Below are 17,624 nucleotides of genomic sequence, written 5' to 3'. Positions count from 1 at the left end.
TTTTGCATCTTGTTTTATGTCTTTTCTTACATCTTTTTTTTTTTCCTTTTTTGCACCCAAGTTTGCATCCCAAATTTACACCATTATTTGCATCATCATTTGTCATATTAATTTGTAACGTTTTTTTCTTCTTTTTAACGCTCAACTTTGCATCTTATTTTACATCTAGTTGTTGTCTTTTTTTGCATCTAATTTGGTGCCCATTTATGTGTCCTTGTTTTTGTCCAATTTGATATCCTTTTGTATGCCATGTTTTGTTCCCTTCTTTGTGTCAACTATTGCACAATTTTTCACTTCTAATTTAAAACACTTTGTATGTCAATTGTTTGCATTTTTTATTAATTCCTAGTTTAACATCCAATTTTACTTTCAATTTTGCATCCATGGTTACATCCGCATTTGACTTCTTATATAGAGTATATTTTTCTTTACATATATGACCCCCTTTATAGATTCATAGTGAAATATATGATAGTTTCTAAATATCATTAAAGCAGATATCACAATTCAAAATCATTTGTAAAGAAATTTAAGAGAAATTGACAACATCCATCCAAAAAAATAACAATGTGTCATTAACAATTTTCAAAACATGTATAAAATAGCAACATAATACTAATAAAATCAGTATTATTTTTAATCAAAACAATTAAAATTCAAATATGATTAACAAATCAAAATATTTCATGAATATCGTTATTCTACGATAAATTAACAACATACATAAATCAAACTCATCGTATGATTACAAAATCAAATGTCTCATTGATATAGGGTAAATTCACAACACCCATCTAAACATAGCAATGTCATTCTACACAATAATTTCTTCATAAAAAACAATGCATGTGCATGCCTAGCTACCACCACCAAGATCATCCTCATGATCATCTTGACCATCCTCATTACTCTGATCCACATCATCACCAACACCGCAACTATCATCATCATCTCCTCCTTCACCACCATCATCCTCATCCTCATCCTCATCATCTCCTGATATATGTTGAACATAATTTGGATCATCTTCTTGGCAATCATTACCTATAGCATTCTGACAAAAAAAATCAATATTACATGTTAGTATTAATTACATAACACAACACATGTTTTTGTTATACAATGTTAACCATAAAATGAGGTAAGATATAATATCTAATAGTACTAAAAAATAAAATGAAAATATGGTTTAAAAGTATATTGGAAATCCAACTAAGATTACATACCATAGAGTCCATCCAAACAACAAATTCAACCCATCTCTTTTGCTGCAGCACCTCCTTTTCCAAATGATTTGGAGGTCTTCCATATTTTAGTTCCTATCAATCAGTAAATAGGGAGAAATTAGATAACAATGACTTTCTTCTAGTACAAAATTTATTAAAAAAATATCACATGTTTAATATACTTACAAAGGTTGTTATCAGTGCTTTTAAACCTTTCTGGCCACTACGATGAGTGACTTTTGTCTTGGTTAACCTCGCCTTGGATGCCTTGTCCTTAAACATAAACCAATTCAATTTATTTTCACACAAATACATGTCTAAGATACTTATAAGTATTAATACATTCTAAATAATGTTTAATGAAAAATTCAATACCTGAATGCTCTCATTGCCGGCTTTTCTTTGTGCATCCAACTTCTCATATGATTTTACAAGTTCTTTCCATACTTTAAAAGGTATGTCAATAGGTCTTTGTTTCAGTCTTTGATCTTGAGGCATTTTTTAAATTTTTCTTGTTTGGGTAAAAATTTTGGTTAAAAAAAACCGAACAAGTAATTCACATCAATGGCATGGGGACTCTATGGATATGTGTAAAAAAATGGCTATAAAGAAAACATCCAAAATCCATATGAGCTCTCCCTTTGATGGTCACTTGGGGCATATGGCTGGAAAGGAACAACTCCATTTTCGAAAATCAAGGACAATCCTTTCTCAAATTCCTTCCTAATATTTGCTCCAAATGTCTTAAAATGAAAAACAAAATTCAAACGTCATCCTTAAACATCTCCCTTAAATATAACGTTGGACCATAAATTCTTCACTTTTATTGTTATCAGCTCTGGAATGATTTTTCTATATGCAATTATATAATGAAATATGTGTGCACTAATGAAAAAACATTGAGTTTCATTTTTCATAATCACAAACAATGAAAAAAGAATCACACGTAACTAGCATCATTTTGGAAATTTTATATTTATTAAAAATCTTTAACATGTTTTCCTCCCATATCTCATAAAAAGGTGTGAAATTTTTTATATACTCTCCAATAAGCACTACAACAAAACCAGCGATTTGGAGGTTTTACACTAAGTTTTTCAACATCGAACTTACTAGGGCTTGCACCACCGGGGTTATTAGTAAGAATCTCATGAGGTTTGCATAGCCATGATTATTAGAATCAAAATAGTAGGATTTGCACTAAAAAACAGTTCATAGAGCTTTCCTGCTGGGGAGAAAATCACAAGTTCAACTTTTGCAGTGCAGAGCACCGAGAGCTCGTAAGCTTTCTTCAGCAATCCACCTACATTTGGAAAATGTAGCCTGCCTGCTGGCGATGTTCTCAATCCTCTTCCTCTGCGTCTTTCCCCTCACTATTCTTGTATGTCCTCTTTCGTTTTTCCCTCCAAACAAACCCTCTCAAATTGAGAAAGCAGAACAACTCACTTGATGAGAATCCGAATCCAATTATCGCTTCTAACAATAACCCAATACGATACCAGAAGTGATTACACAAAACCTCATTAACTCTTCATTTGTTTGGAAAAGGGCCAAGCATATACTTCTGACGAGGGTTTCCGTCTCAAGTCTGGCTCGCAGGACGTCGCTTAGTCAATTGCGAGAAAAGTTTTCCACCTGCCTGTCACATTCGGTTTGTCACACTATATATTAAAATAAGGTTGATCATACTAACAATAAGGTTGTATAGTTTAAAAGGAGGGCTCTCCTGACTGCATTTGGTTGGTTTATAGAAAAGATTGCTGGAATGTGTAATGTGAATGCTCTGCTAACTGTTTTTTAAGCATTTGGAAGTATTAAAACCCCCTAGGATAATTAATGTAAGACCTGTTAATTAATGTGTAAATATGGCTATTGTCCTTGGGCTACCTTAGCTGTTCGTGTTTAGTGATCTGTGGTATTATGACTCCTCAAGTCACTATTAAACCATGAGAACCATGCCCAGGCAAACTAGTGTGACATTGTGGATGAGAACCAAAACTAGACTCCTATAACCTCCTTTTTCATCCTTTAAATTGCAGAATTAACTGACTCTTCTAGTAATCATTCTTGAGCACCTGAAGATGTGCACCCTAAATAATAAGAATAATACCCTGTAACATATGAATAGTCCATCCTGTGCATGTAGGATATGCACATGAGGTCCAATAAAATCAATAACCAGAATACCAGGTGTTATTAAAGCCTCTACAGGTTGATATATATGAATGTTATAGTGTGCAGGAGTATGATTCAATTCCATACGAAAATACAAAACATCTGATAGGATTTCCTTATACCTCATAGGCAAACAACCATTGTCCCTTCTATAGATGAGCAGAATACGTGCTTGGTTCTCTACACTAAATAAAGACAAAGTATAGTACTTATTGCTGACAAAATAGGATTTAAATCGCGGTTCAATTGCTTGACATTCAGCTGGTCACAGAATTGTAGAGTGCATAATCATAAGTGATGTTGCGAGCCTCATTGCTCAAAGTCTAAGGGTCTTGCGAGCCATAATCACAGCCATGTATGGCATATCTTGTGATTATGGCATTTTATGAGGTCAATTCTTGTGAAGACATTTCAGTTTATAATAAATTTTGAACCTCAACAGAGTTTTTGCAAGACCTGGCTGAGCTAGGACATCAACAACACAGCTGATATGAATGACATAATCTAGCCTCAAGAGGGAGCCTCTTTTGTTTCATCACTCTAACAATCTATGAAGTGGTGGAAAGTATAACAACTTCCCCTTGAATATGACACCTAAACTGAGTACAAATCCTAAATGATGCAGCCCTTGGTGCATGTCTCTCAAAGTATCGATATTTCAAATGTTGAAAGCTCTTGTGCCCATTTGATATGCATTCGATTGCAGTTCCCCTGAAGAAAGAATCTTATAAAGGTGAGGCCATGGCCAATATGTTAGCCATATCCATTGGAGTTGCCATTGCTTGACAAATTTAGTGTGATCAGTCCCACCATGATTCACATGGGCTTCTACTCAACACTGGCTGTTGCTATTGTAAGAGTCTTCAAGCTCGTTGAACCCATAGTATTGATAAGTGTATTCTTTGGGTCTCTCGTTTTCAAATTCTTCCTATGTTTTCCTCTCAGTATCATTATTTCAAATGCTGAAAGCTCTAATTCCCATTGTTGTGTATTTGATTGTGGTTTCCCTGAAGAAAGAAGCTTAGAAAGGTGAGCCCGAGGCCAATATGTTGGCCATATCCATTGGAGTTACTATTTCAGCTTATGGGGAGGCCAAGATGAATGCATGGGAGGTGATTCTCCAGTTAAGTGCAGTTGCATGTGAGACTACCCAATTGGTTCTCATACAAATTCCACAAACATCAAAAGGGATTAAGTTGAATCCCATCACATCTTTGTTGCTCCTTGTTGCCTTGTTTTTCTCAGCACCCCCTGGGCCTTAGTAGAATACCCATTTCTCATAATCAGGGTCTCTTCCTTTGATTTGGATTACATGACATTTATGCTTGTGCCTTGGCTCTTAATCTTGCAGTGTTTCTTCTGATAGGAAAGACTTCATCCTTGACTATGAATGTTGCTGGTCTTGTCAAGGACTGGCTGCTCATAACATAATCTTTGTCTGTAATAAATGAAAAGGTTACAGTCATAAACTTGAGTGGGTGTGGACTGGCTTTTCTGGCTGTTTGTTACTATAATCATTTGAAACTTCAAGCTCTCAAGTCCAATGACAACCAACCAAAGTACCTCAGTAGTGCAGCTGATGCCAATGATGAAGGAGAAGGTTTGATAATGATGAGTGGGAGATTCTTAATCAGAGATTCAGAACCAGTAGAGAAAAATCAAACTCAAGCTTCAGGATTAGGTATTTGGATCATTAATATTGTCTTGTGCTAGAGATTACTGTTCTTGGATTGGCTCCTCTATGCCCAGATCTATTTGCAGGGAACAAGCCAGTCATTCACAGTGAAGAAGATAATGACAAGATTAGTGTATAATGATGGACAGGATGGTGCCATGGTGCCAACCTAAATCTCAAGTAAGGAGACATCTGTTCATCAATTTGTCAAGAAGCATGGCCTACAATTCAATTGCTCTAAGCCTATCACTTCTTCCACCTGTCAAATAAATTGTTTCCTGTTTGTTTAGTTGACTATGGTTCTAATAAATATACTATTGTTTGATGTAAAAAGACAAAAAAAAAAACAAAAAATATGGAAAGTTGTGACCCCATTTTCTAACTACAAATTGAAATCGGATTACCATAGTGACCACCTCTGCTTATTGGAATTAAAAAGGGGGTGGGTTAACCCAATACGATACCAGAAGTGATTACACAAAACCTCATTGACTCTTCATTTGTTTGGAAAAGAGCCAAGCATATACTTCTAACGAGGGTTTCCGTCTCAATTCTGGCTCGCAGGACGTCGCTTAGTCAATTGCGAGAAAAGTTTTCCACCTGCCTGTCACATATGGTTTGTCACACTATATATTAAAATAAGGTTGATCATACTAACAATAAGGTTGTATAGTTTAAAAGGAGGGCTCTCCTGACTACATTTGGTTGGTTTATAGAAAAGATTGCTGGAATGTGTAATGTGAATGCTCTGCTAACTGTTTTTTAAGCATTTGGAAGTATTAAAACCCCCTAGGATAATTAATGTAAGACCTGTTAATTAATGTGTAAAGATGGCTATTGTCCTTGGGCTACCTTAGCTGTTCGTGTTTAGTGATCTGTGGTATTATGACTCCTCAAGTCACTATTAAACCATGAGAACCATGCCCAGGCAGACTAGTGTGACATTGTGGATGAGAACCAAAACTAGACTCCTATAACCTCCTTTTTCATCCTTTAAATTGCAGAATTAACTGACTGTTCTAGTAATCGTTCTTGAGCACCTGAAGATGTGCACCCTAAATAATAAGAATAATACCCTGTAACATATGAATAGTCCATCCTGTGCATGTAGGATATGCACATGAGGTCCAATAAAATCACTAACCAGAATACCAGGTGTTATTAAAGCCTCTACAGGTTGATATATATGAATGTTACAGTGTGCAGGAGTATGGTTCAATTCCATACGAAAATACAAAACATCTGATAGGATTTCCTTATACCTCATAGGCAAACAACCATTGTCCCTTCTATAGATGAGCAGAATAAGTGCTTGGTTCTCTACACTAAATAAAGACAAAGTATAGTACTTATTGCTGACAAAATAGGATTTAAATCGTGGTTCAATTGCTTGACATTCAGCTGGTCACAGAATTGTAGAGTGCATAATCATAAGTGATGTTGCGAGCCTCATTGCTCAAAGTCTAAGGGTCTTGCGAGCCATAATCACAGCCATGTATGGCATATCTTGTGATTATGGCATTTTATGAGGTCAATTCTTGTGAAGACATTTCAGTTTATAATAAATTTTGAACCTCAACAGAGTTTTGGCAAGACCTGGCTTAGCTAGGACATCAACAACACAGCTGATATGAATGACATAATCTAGCCTCAAGAGGGAGCCTCTTTTGTTTCATCACTCTAACAATCTATGAAGTGGTGGAAAGCATAACAACTTCCCCTTGAATATGACACCTAAACTGAGTACAAATCCTAAATGATGCAGCCCTTGGTGCATGTCTCTCAAAGTATCGATATTTCAAATGTTGAAAGCTCTTGTGCCCATTTGATATGCATTCGATTGCAGTTCCCCTGAAGAAAGAATTTTATAAAGGTGAGGCCATGGCCAATATGTTAGCCATATCCATTGGAGTTGCCATTGCTTTACAACTTTAGTGTGATCAGTCCCACCATGATTCACATGGGCTTCTACTCAACACTGGCTGTTGCTATTGTAAGAGTCTTCAAGCTCGTTGAACACATAGTATTGATAAGTGTATTCTTTGGGTCTCTCGTTTTCAAATTCTTCCTATGTTTTCCTCTCAGTATCATTATTTCAAATGCTGAAAGCTCTAATTCCCATTGTTGTGTATTTGATTGTGGTTTCCCTGAAGAAAGAAGCTTATAAAGGTGAGCCCGAGGCCAATATGTTGGCCATATCCATTGGAGTTACTATTTCAGCTTATGGGGAGGCCAAGATGAATGCATGGGAGGTGATTCTCCAGTTAAGTGCAGTTGCATGTGAGACTACCCAATTGGTTCTCATACAAATTCCACGAACATCAAAAGGGATTAAGTTGAATCCCATCACATCTTTGTTGCTCCTTGTTGCCTTGTTTTTCTCAGCAACCCCTGGGCCTTAGTAGAATACCCATTTCTGATAATCAGGGTCTCTTCCTCTGATTTGGGTTACATGACATTTCTGCTTGTGCCTTGGCTCTTAACCTTGCAGTGTTTCTTCTGATAGGAAAGACTTCAGCCTTGACTATGAATGTTGCTGGTCTTGTCAAGGACTGGCTGCTCATAACATAATCTTTGTCTGTAATAAATGAAAAGGTTACAGTCATAAACTTGAGTGGGTTTGGACTGGCTTTTCTCGTTGTCTGTTACTATAATCATTTGAAACTTCAAGCTCTCAAGTCCAATGACAACCAACCAAAGTACCTCAGCAGTGTAGCTGATGCCAATGATGAAGGAGAAGGTTTGATAATGACGAGTGGGAGATTCTCAATTAGAGATTCAGAACCAGTAGAGAAAAATCAAACTCAAGCTTCAGGATTAGGTATTTAGATCATTAATATTGTCTTGTGCTAGAGATTACTGTTCTTGGATTGGCTCCTCTATGCTCAGATCTATTTGCAGGGAACAGGCCAGTCATTCACAGTGAAGAAGATAATGAAAAGATTAGTGTATAATGATGGACAGGATGGTGCCATGGTGCCAACCTAAATCTCAAGTAAGGAGACATCTGTTCATCAATTTGTCAAGAAGCATGGCCTACAATTCAATTGCTCTAAGCCTATCACTTCTTCCACCTGTCAAATAAATTGTTTCCTGTTTGTTTAGTTGACTATGGTTCTAATAAATATACTATTGTTTGATGTAAAAAGACAAAACAAAACAAAAAATATGGAAAGTTGTGACCCCATTTTCTAACTACAAATTGAAATCGGATTACCATAGTGACCACCTCTGCTTATTGGAATAAAAAAGGGGGTGGGTTAACCCAATACGATACCAGAAGTGATTACACAAAACCTCATTGACTCTTCATTTGTTTGGAAAAGAGCCAAGCATATAATTCTGACGAGGGTTTCCGTCTCAAGTCTGGCTCGCAGGACGTCGCTTAGTCAATTGCGAGAAACGTTTTCCACCTGCCTGTCACATACGGTTTGTCACACTATATATTAAAATAAGGTTGATCATACTAACAATAAGGTTGTATAATTTAAAAGGAGGGCTCTCCTGACTGCATTTGGTTGGTTTATAGAAAAGATTGCTGGAATGTGTAATGTGAATGCTCTGCTAACTGTTTTTTAAGCATTTGGAAGTATTAAAACCCCCTAGGATAATTAATGTAAGACCTGTTAATTAATGTGTAAAGATGGCTATTGTCCTTGGGCTACCTTAGTTGTTCGTGTTTAGTGATCTGTGGTATTATGACTCCTCAATTCACTATTAAGCCATGAGAACCATGCCCAGGCAGACTAGTGTGACATTGTGGATGAGAACCAAAACTAGACTCCTATAACCTCCTTTTTCATCCTTTAAATTGCAGAATTAACTGACTGTTTTAGTAATCGTTCTTGAGCACCTGAAGATACTCGCCTATACATATTATACTCGTCTAGACATATGATACTCGCATCTCTACGTTTCACTTCTTTACTCTTATCTCGAGCTCTATACATAATCGAAGCTATTCTCTATTATCATAATAGAAACCCCCTCTATTATTTGCATATGTTTCAAACACAATTATTGAAATAGAAATATCAAGTATGATGGAATTATGTGAAGCTTTAAAGTAGCCCGTGTTGTTATTTAGTTGAAAAGAATAAACACTTATTTGAGATTATTGAGGACATTTAATTCCACGCAATATATATATATATATATATATATATATATATATATATATATATAGTTTAGTCATTATAATGTTGTGAATAACATTTCAAATGGTACGAGAGCACAATTTTACACACTAGGACCTATGGACCTGCATGCAGTATAGATTGTTAAAGTTATTCATCTTAATTATCTTTAAGCTAACAAATTATTAGATCCCACTGTCGCTCCTAGTGCCCTAGCATAATCGAGTTGTGATGGATAGAACAGGAAAAAAAAAGGAAAAGATAGGGCAACAAATGGTCATTACGCATGAAACCAAGTACAAATTACACACTAATCTGCTCAACAAAGAGAGGGGGATCAGAATAGTATATCTATTAGTGAACCCAAGTACAAATTACATGCCAACCTGCTCAACAAAGAGAGAGGGGTCAGAATAGTATATCTATTTGTGAAGTTATAATCACGATGCAATCATTTCAAAAAATCACTGATATAATGAAAATACTAACTAAACATAGAATCTAGTCGTAATTCAATTTTGAGTGAGGAATCAACAATTTTCCCGAGAGGCAACCCATATAAAGAACGAGAAAAGGTTTTGGTGTGATATTGGTGGAGAGAGAACATGGCTAGGTACATGATTATACTAATCACAAAGAACAGATGCTGAATTTTTATGTTAAGAGTAACACCTTATTATGGTGGAAGACTTTATTACTGCAGCTTGGGTTAGATATTCCTTTGGTAAACTAGGTAATTATTGAGTAGCAAGTTCAAAAACGTTACCTCTCAAAAGGGCTTACAGAAAGTTAATTGAATGAAGTTAATGCACCCAGTAGACAGAGCCATAGGAGATTGTGAATCTAGATTCACGGGGCTATTGAGATCTCTCACTCGAACATAGAAACGTTTAAAAATATATAAATTTGTATATGGATTGAAAGTTTTTGAGAAAGTTTTCATATACTAATGCCTCGCACCTTGAATTAGGTTCAAGGAGCATGTGTTGCCGAGGAGGCTTTGGGTGGAGGTCATCACAAATCACCTTGATGGCCAATTATTTGAGGGCCTAAGAAAAGTCATTTAGCAGCTGTAGATTTTGGATCATGTATAGGGAATAGGGAGGCACCAAGAACACATGTTCTAGGAGTTTATAGATAATACATAGGAAGGCAGGGACCATCTCTTAAAGCCTACAACATGCAGCAGGGGGCTACATGCCCACAACATGCACAACAAAGCAATGCATCCACATTTACCGAAATGAAGAAATATGAACAACCTACTACAGAGGAATGTTAGATGTGTGGAGGGACATATTTTTAGAGATATTGCCCATAGGTGTACAGAGGGACAAAATTTGAGCAGAATTGGACAACGGGGAGACATATGAACAGAGCGTATAGGATTCAGTCAACTTTGATTATTCCAAATCTGCTCAACCTCTCAGAAGGTTGCAAAAACGAATTTGCATTTTATGACAATCTGCCATACTTTGTAACCATTATTCTATTTGTGATACATTTATCTATAAGCTGGGTCATGTCAGTCAATTTTCAAGTTTTCATGGATGAGTTCAAATAAAATCTCTCATAAGCCTAAGTTTTGGTTGCAATCTGAACCTAGCAGTCAAACAAATATGTGTCAGATATTCACTCTCCTGCTTGTAGGCCGTGCGTTACTCCAAAGTTATCTTCCATCCATATAGAGTGTATGCAGAGTCCATTACGAATACCGTCAACTACAACAGTCCAACATATAAAGAAACTTTTGATAATGCCTATAAAATTCAAATCATAAATGATAAAACTATCAAAATTAAATTTCACATGCAATTTTTCTGAAATTGGATGTTGTCAAATTTAAAATGAGTTTTTGCATCGGTATCAACCCCCAAAACAAGAACCTTCCTTGCAGCAAAGAATACCCACTCACTTTTATAACAGGAACTAAAGACTACAGATATGAAAAACTTTAATAACTGAAAACAGCTTTCGACGGCCCTTAAATGAAACCATCTCTACAATTCTAAAAATATGGAGCAAAAATTCTTTTAAAGCAAAATCCCACTCACAAAACCATATATACTGCTACTACGGCAAACAATTGCATGGAGAGTATGGAATGCATAAACGACATCAAATTTGCAGTATAACTGAATCTATTTTTCCGAAATTCATAAGAAATGAAAAATACAATGGGATCTTGTTAAGGACATAGCAGCAATGCTTTCTATGAACAATATCTGCTAGTTCAAACCTAAAGAAATCTGCACATAACAAAACTCCACTAAGAACAGATCTGAATCAGGGACTTTAACACCTTGACTTGTACTGGCAAGCACACCAGGTTCACTCTTCCATGAATAACGGTAAACCCACCACAGTCAAGCTTTTCCCTTTCAAGATAGCTAAATTAAGGAACATGAAAAAACCATTTCACTAATTAAACAAGAAAGGATGATCTAGAACTTTTTCCCAATTACCAGTTCTACCATAACAAAAACACTGAGCATGCATAAACCCATTTGCTGGCCAATAAGAAATTACAGGCGGTACCTACTCAGATTTTCCAAGACATCACCTGATATAATTAAAAAAGGATGCGGGTCCATTTATTTGAGCTCGTCTTTTTTTTTAACAGAAACAACTCATTCTTTTTGGAAGGAACGGATCAATCTCCTAGGACGTGTCGCCCAGGGGATTACCACGTATATGTGAGAGGATGTAAGAAACAACACACTTGGACTCGAACCTAGGCCAGTGGAGAGGTAAACTCTCACCGATTTACCAGGTAAACTCTCACCGAGGTAAACAGAACGCAAGGGCAAAACACCCCGCGGGGAGATGAATTATTTTACCAATTTTTGCTCAAGAAAAGCAATGCCATTAAATTGTCTTCAATTCTTGTCATATCAGCTAACACCATAAACTGATAGAAAAAGGGTGCATATACACATTGTTTTACAGCCCTCGAGTTTCCTTATAAACCGAATAAGCACGATTCAACCCTAATTTTTTTTCCCAAAATTCACACGAACATAATTTAGAAAGGAAAAGAAGGAAACCCTTAGATGGTTGTTTTTTCTCCTTTTCTTCTTAAAATTGACAGAGATAAAACAATTAAAGAAAAATAAAACGCAAGGGAAAAATGAATCCCACTGTGGGATGAATTATTTCACAAGTTTTCTAAACAATGGCAATTTCAATTAATCGTCTGTCTCTTATTTTCCGTCACTTCTTTGAACCAGAAAACTGCATAAATTGATCGAAAAAAAAGAAGATATAAAGTCATTTTTTCTCCCCTCGCGTTTTATTCGAATCCATAGAAATTCTATTCTACCATAATGTTTACCCCCATATTCACATAAACCCACCAGAAACAAAAATAGAGAAACCTTACGATGATTTTTTTGTCCATAGAAACCCAATTCAACCCTGATGTCTTTTCCCAGATTCAAATAACCCCAATTGATAAAGAAAAAAGAGAAACCCTAAGATGGTCTTTTTTTAAACCTGCTATTCTTCTTAAAATTCATACAGATCAAACTGAAAAATTAGAAATTAAGCAAATTTGCGTACATGGAAAACCCCTCAGACATTGGCAACAGCCGGGGTAGGGCCATCGAGGAAGGAGAGAAATCCAGGAACGAGCTCCTCTTCGTCCAAAAAGAGATCTTCAGGAACCCTAAACGCGCCATGTGCGCACACCATCGCTACCCCGATCATCAACGCCGAAATGAGCACAGCCCCGACGCTCGTCATAAAGACGATAACAATCGTAAGGACTGTCAGGATTCCCAACACCTCCCGGTCGCTATAGGTTCTATTGAGCAGAACCAGGGGCTCCCTCCTCAACAGATAAAGGAAGATCCAACCCCCTAGGAGAGCAACGAGGAGGAAAAACGAGATAGGGTTGGACAAAAGGCTGAAAGCGAGAACGCCAGAGAGCAGGAGGAGGTAATTCACGCGGAAGTATGTCCAGTTCTTGCAGACCCTGGTGACCGCTTCTGCCATGGATGCGGGCTTTGCCAGGGAGTTGCGGTCTACGAGCTCCGGCCATGGCCTCCTTTGGGAAAGGGCGTTGTTGGTACCTTCTAAGAGCCCAGAGAAGAAAACATGAGCGGCAGTCGGCGTCGTTGGCAACGTCGTTATTGTAGGCACCGTGTCTGCAGATGATGATGTTGGAAGAGGGCTATAAGCAGCTGCCATTTTCTGGTTCTGGTCTGTATTAGAGTCTGTAAGCAGGGAACTACGTGGAAAAGATCGCAGCAGTGCAGGAGCAGAGGCCTTCTGAATCAAAATGTATTATCGGTGTGGAATGGCAACACCAGCCTCATAACAATGAATATGAATAGCCCTCTAATTTGACGTTTTCGTATTGATTTGTTGAGACTAATTTTTTCATCTTTGGTTTTCACATTGCCCAACGGTGTGTCCTTCAACATTTATGATTTTTATATGTTTAGTTAGTATATATTATGTTGATATATTAGTTAATTATGTAGTCGTAAGAGTGGATGGTTGACTTTTGTGTGGGAAGGAAAACTGAAAAATGGTTTTATGAATTAAAATATCAATATATTAATAAATATAAAAATGGTCGATTATAGTTATTTTCTTTAATTTGCATTTGTTAATGGGATTGTGTTAGGTGGTGGGTGGTGTTAGGTGATGGGTGATGTATGTTAGAAGAAATAATATAATTGTGATAATTAATAATTAATGTGGTTATATAAATTAAATGGTTGATAAATTTTGGTATGTGTAATAATTTTAGTTCATTGTACTTGGTGTATGTGAATACAACTATGTAAATTTTGAATATATGTAAATTATGTGAAACTAAACTCATGACTACCTTGACTACGCTAACATGCAGTGAAGTTTGGAATGGGAAGATTGGGGAAGGACATCACCCATATTGTCCCCCTTCCTCATGGAATGTGGCTGAGACAAGACATCACCCATATTGTCCCCCTTCCTCAAGGAATGTGGCTGAGACAGGATGATAGCCTTAAGGGAAAACAAAAAGATGACTAGACAACAAGTTGAAGAGTGTGGAAGAGTAGTCGAAGTGTGTGGAAGAGGCACATAATAATGGGTACGGAAGCTTGTTGCACAAAGAACATGCAGAATGCTAGAGACTGTGAAACAAGGGAGTCTTGGGAGAAGACACTAGAGAAGAAATTTGTGTCAAGTTGTTGGTGAGAAGATAACATGTGTAAAGATGGGTGCGATTGAACCCAATGCTTTGTGAATTAGGAATACATTTCTTGTGACCGCATGAAGGCCATTGAACCATGTGTTTAAGCTTGGAGGGCTAGTGGGAACTCATTGGAGGAATTGGGTCACTATGGTGCTTGCCATGAGGTTGATAAACCACCTGGACATTGGATTATGGACCCCTACGATTCTTTCCATGAATATGCAACTGATAAACCACCAAAAGCAGTGGATTTCGCCTCTTGGAACTGAGATATAACCCATTTAGCCTTAGGTGAAGTCATGTGTTTTAACCCAAAGAGCAAGTGAATCACTATGGTGGTTACTGCTAGAAAGTGATTGATAAACCACCTAGACAGTGGACTCCTCATCATGGTTATGTGATTAAGCCTTGGGTGTGAATTTCCTTGAATACACATCCCCTCGAACTTTAGATCTGGTTCGAAGGGGCGGGTGGTTAGCTACAATAAAGGCTACAGTGTGACTAGCCTATGGTTGGATGGAGAGTTGAAGTCCCTCCTTCAGTTTCCAACCATATTGAAACACATAGATAAGTGTAACATGTTTGTGTATATTGTCTTATGGACTATGATGACTTTTGTTTTGAAGCAATATCTTGTGTGTTTGTAAATGTGATAATTCCCTGGCTGTGAAGTTCGTTGATATGTTCATGAGTGGAATAACATTTGCAAAATTATGGTTTCGATACTTACTTGGGCTATGTTATTTATTATTATGTTCATGATGAAAGTGTAGTTATGTGTTTATGTATACGTAAATGTACCCTAAGAACATGTTGATGAACATATAGTTCAGACCACTCATGCACTGGTTATTTAGTGTGAATCGAGAGTTGGGCTTTAGGCCTTGGGTTATATTACACATTAAGGCCTTGAGTAGTTAGGCTAGGTGAGGTAGCAATCATCCTACTTTATAAGCCCACTACATCCACGTCATTAGGACGGGTAGGTAGTGTGAGAACTGAACTTCATCCCTATGTTGGTGAGCCCGAGACTAAGTGGGCACTGGTGGAACCACATCCCAACAAAACCATGCCGCATGAACTGGTGCCGACCATCACCCATCAGTTGTCGTTTATGTCCTCAATAAACCAATCAAATCAACACAATAACCAACGCAATTTAGTGTAGACAAAAGAGTTGAGTGTGGGGCCTAGGTGGAACTAAGAGCGTTGGGAGAGTTGTTTGCCATCCACTGCTCATCACTTGTTGTTTAGTTCTTTGTAACCTACAACATAGTGAGAGCATCAATGGAGGCATGGCTGACCCGATCAAAGTTCCAAAGTGGAACCTTGAGTCCACCTTTACCGCTCGCCTCCTGCCACCCTTCTTCTTGGTTGACACCGAGCACCGTGGGTAGAAATAACTTGTAACGATATGACGTGGGCTTGATGGTGGGACTCACCAAGATGTCTTGTCAAAGTTATGCAAAGGCCATAGTTTATATGTTTTCATGGCCTCTTGTGATAGGATGAGCTTTAATCAAGTGTAACTATTGATCTAGGAATATGATTAAGGTAAAATTGGTATTGTCGGAAAGCTCTCAACAAGCTAAATGCAATGGTGATATCGAAAGTTAATTCCATAGACTTACAATAATTAGAGTTTTCTCTAACCCCATCTTCGTAATGGACCCTGGGGATCAGGTTGACGATAAGTAACACCCCCCTCAGCTGGTTGGGAACCTTTAAGGGGGTGGAAGGGAGGTAGTTACATAGTGGTATCAGGGTCCAAGTCCAACACTTGGACTAGATGGGCCTTGAAAGATAAAGTTAGAAGCTTTGTTAAGAGTTACAGAGTGGATCATAAAAGAGCAATCACTAAACCCGAAGAGGCTCACACACACCCACACAATAAAAAAAATTGACTTGATAATTTAATTGTTACATGGTACATGTGTGTTAATGATGACTTTGCATTTGATGTGATTGTTGGTTTGACAGGTTGATTAAATGCTATTTTGATTCCTAATATGCATATTGTTATGGGATTTAAAATTTTAGCTAGTTTCATATCAACATGCCTATTACAGATATGCTGAGGTGATCAGTAAATTGAGTTGATTTATTTTTTATTGGCTAACATTCATGTGTGTGCAAACACACACACACACACAGAATAATATGAAAATTCTAGCAGGGATAAATAAATGAGCAGCAGAATGGTAGAATACAACATGCCCAAATCCTATCATCATTAGGAAGAGGAATCGGTGGGAAAGAGGTTGAAGAAAAATTCCCCTAACTAGATGGAGACCCTCAGGAGTTTGAGAGATGGATTGAGAAGCTACAAAGCAAATAATGAGAATATTGTTTGAGCATAAGAAAGACATATGATACTCGTTCTCGAGCTCTATACATATTATACTCGTCTAGACATATGATACTCGCATCTCTACGTTTCACTTCTTTACTCTCTTCTCTACCGAGATAAAGATCTAGATCTAGTATAACTTAACCATTCCAATAGCCAATAGTCTTTAGTCCTATTTAGTACCCTTCTAATAGTCCCCTTGGCATAGTAGGTAGATATTGATTCCTTGTCTATGCATGAAGTTCCATAGCAAGAGATTAGACCCACTTCACCATTGACCTTAGCATATGGAAGGAAGGAGGTGTAGATGCCAGTCATAAGGCCAGGAGGTGCCCTTCTAGATAAGCCCATAGCCGATTATAGAGGAATCCCCTGTTTCATCGCAGATTGATGCTTAGTATTGAATTTGCCAGAATGTTCCTTGCTCTCGACATGACACTGGTGAATAAGAAGCGGGGGGGGGGGTTTGACAAAGCACCCAACCCCTACTTTAGCCCATTGATCGGTGAGGCATCCAACCCTTCACCTTCTCTCTTTGACCCTGCAGCACTTAACTATGGTACTCTCTCACTTCGCCTAGCTAGGTTGTTCCTAAACTTGACCTTGCCTAGCCAGGTTGTGAGCCTAACAATTGGTTGGTCGGGGGAACACCATCAAATACCAGAATTTCTTAGGTAGGGGTTGTGAGCCCTAGCTTTCTATCTTCTTCTGTGTAATTTGAATAGAACACCATCAAATACCAGAATTATCAATTCCCATTCTCCAAAACTTTTAAATGTGTGGAACTGAGACAGAAATCATTCAATCAAACCACTTGAAATGCATCTGAATGTTGATCCATTAACTTAAAGAACTTCTTCCCAAACTCTGCCAT

The 17,624-nt window shown here is 37.5% G+C and overlaps 1 protein-coding gene and 1 pseudogene across 1 annotated transcript; both read right to left on the bottom strand.

Annotated features, from left to right (window-relative positions):
* Nucleotides 1-765: 765 nt before the first annotated feature.
* LOC149152294 (uncharacterized) lies at nucleotides 766-9,108 on the bottom strand. The gene is made up of 3 exons (XM_089440174.1): nucleotides 1,413-9,108; nucleotides 1,227-1,319; nucleotides 766-1,054 (listed from the first exon to the last, which is right to left on the bottom strand). Exons 1-3 carry the CDS (start codon nucleotides 1,539-1,541, stop codon nucleotides 857-859), a joined length of 420 nt encoding a protein of 139 aa, XP_089296300.1. The 5' UTR covers nucleotides 1,542-9,108; the 3' UTR covers nucleotides 766-856.
* Nucleotides 9,109-12,473: 3,365 nt separating this feature from the next.
* LOC149152293 (PRA1 family protein B1 pseudogene) lies at nucleotides 12,474-13,609 on the bottom strand (annotated as a pseudogene).
* Nucleotides 13,610-17,624: the final 4,015 nt, after the last annotated feature.

Source organism: Pinus tabuliformis, chromosome 9 (assembly GCF_031772625.1).
Source record: "Pinus tabuliformis cultivar Carrire ecotype Pingquan chromosome 9, CPIR1, whole genome shotgun sequence".
Lineage (NCBI taxonomy): Eukaryota > Viridiplantae > Streptophyta > Pinopsida > Pinales > Pinaceae > Pinus > Pinus tabuliformis.
This window is presented reverse-complemented; position numbering and strand designations above follow the sequence as displayed.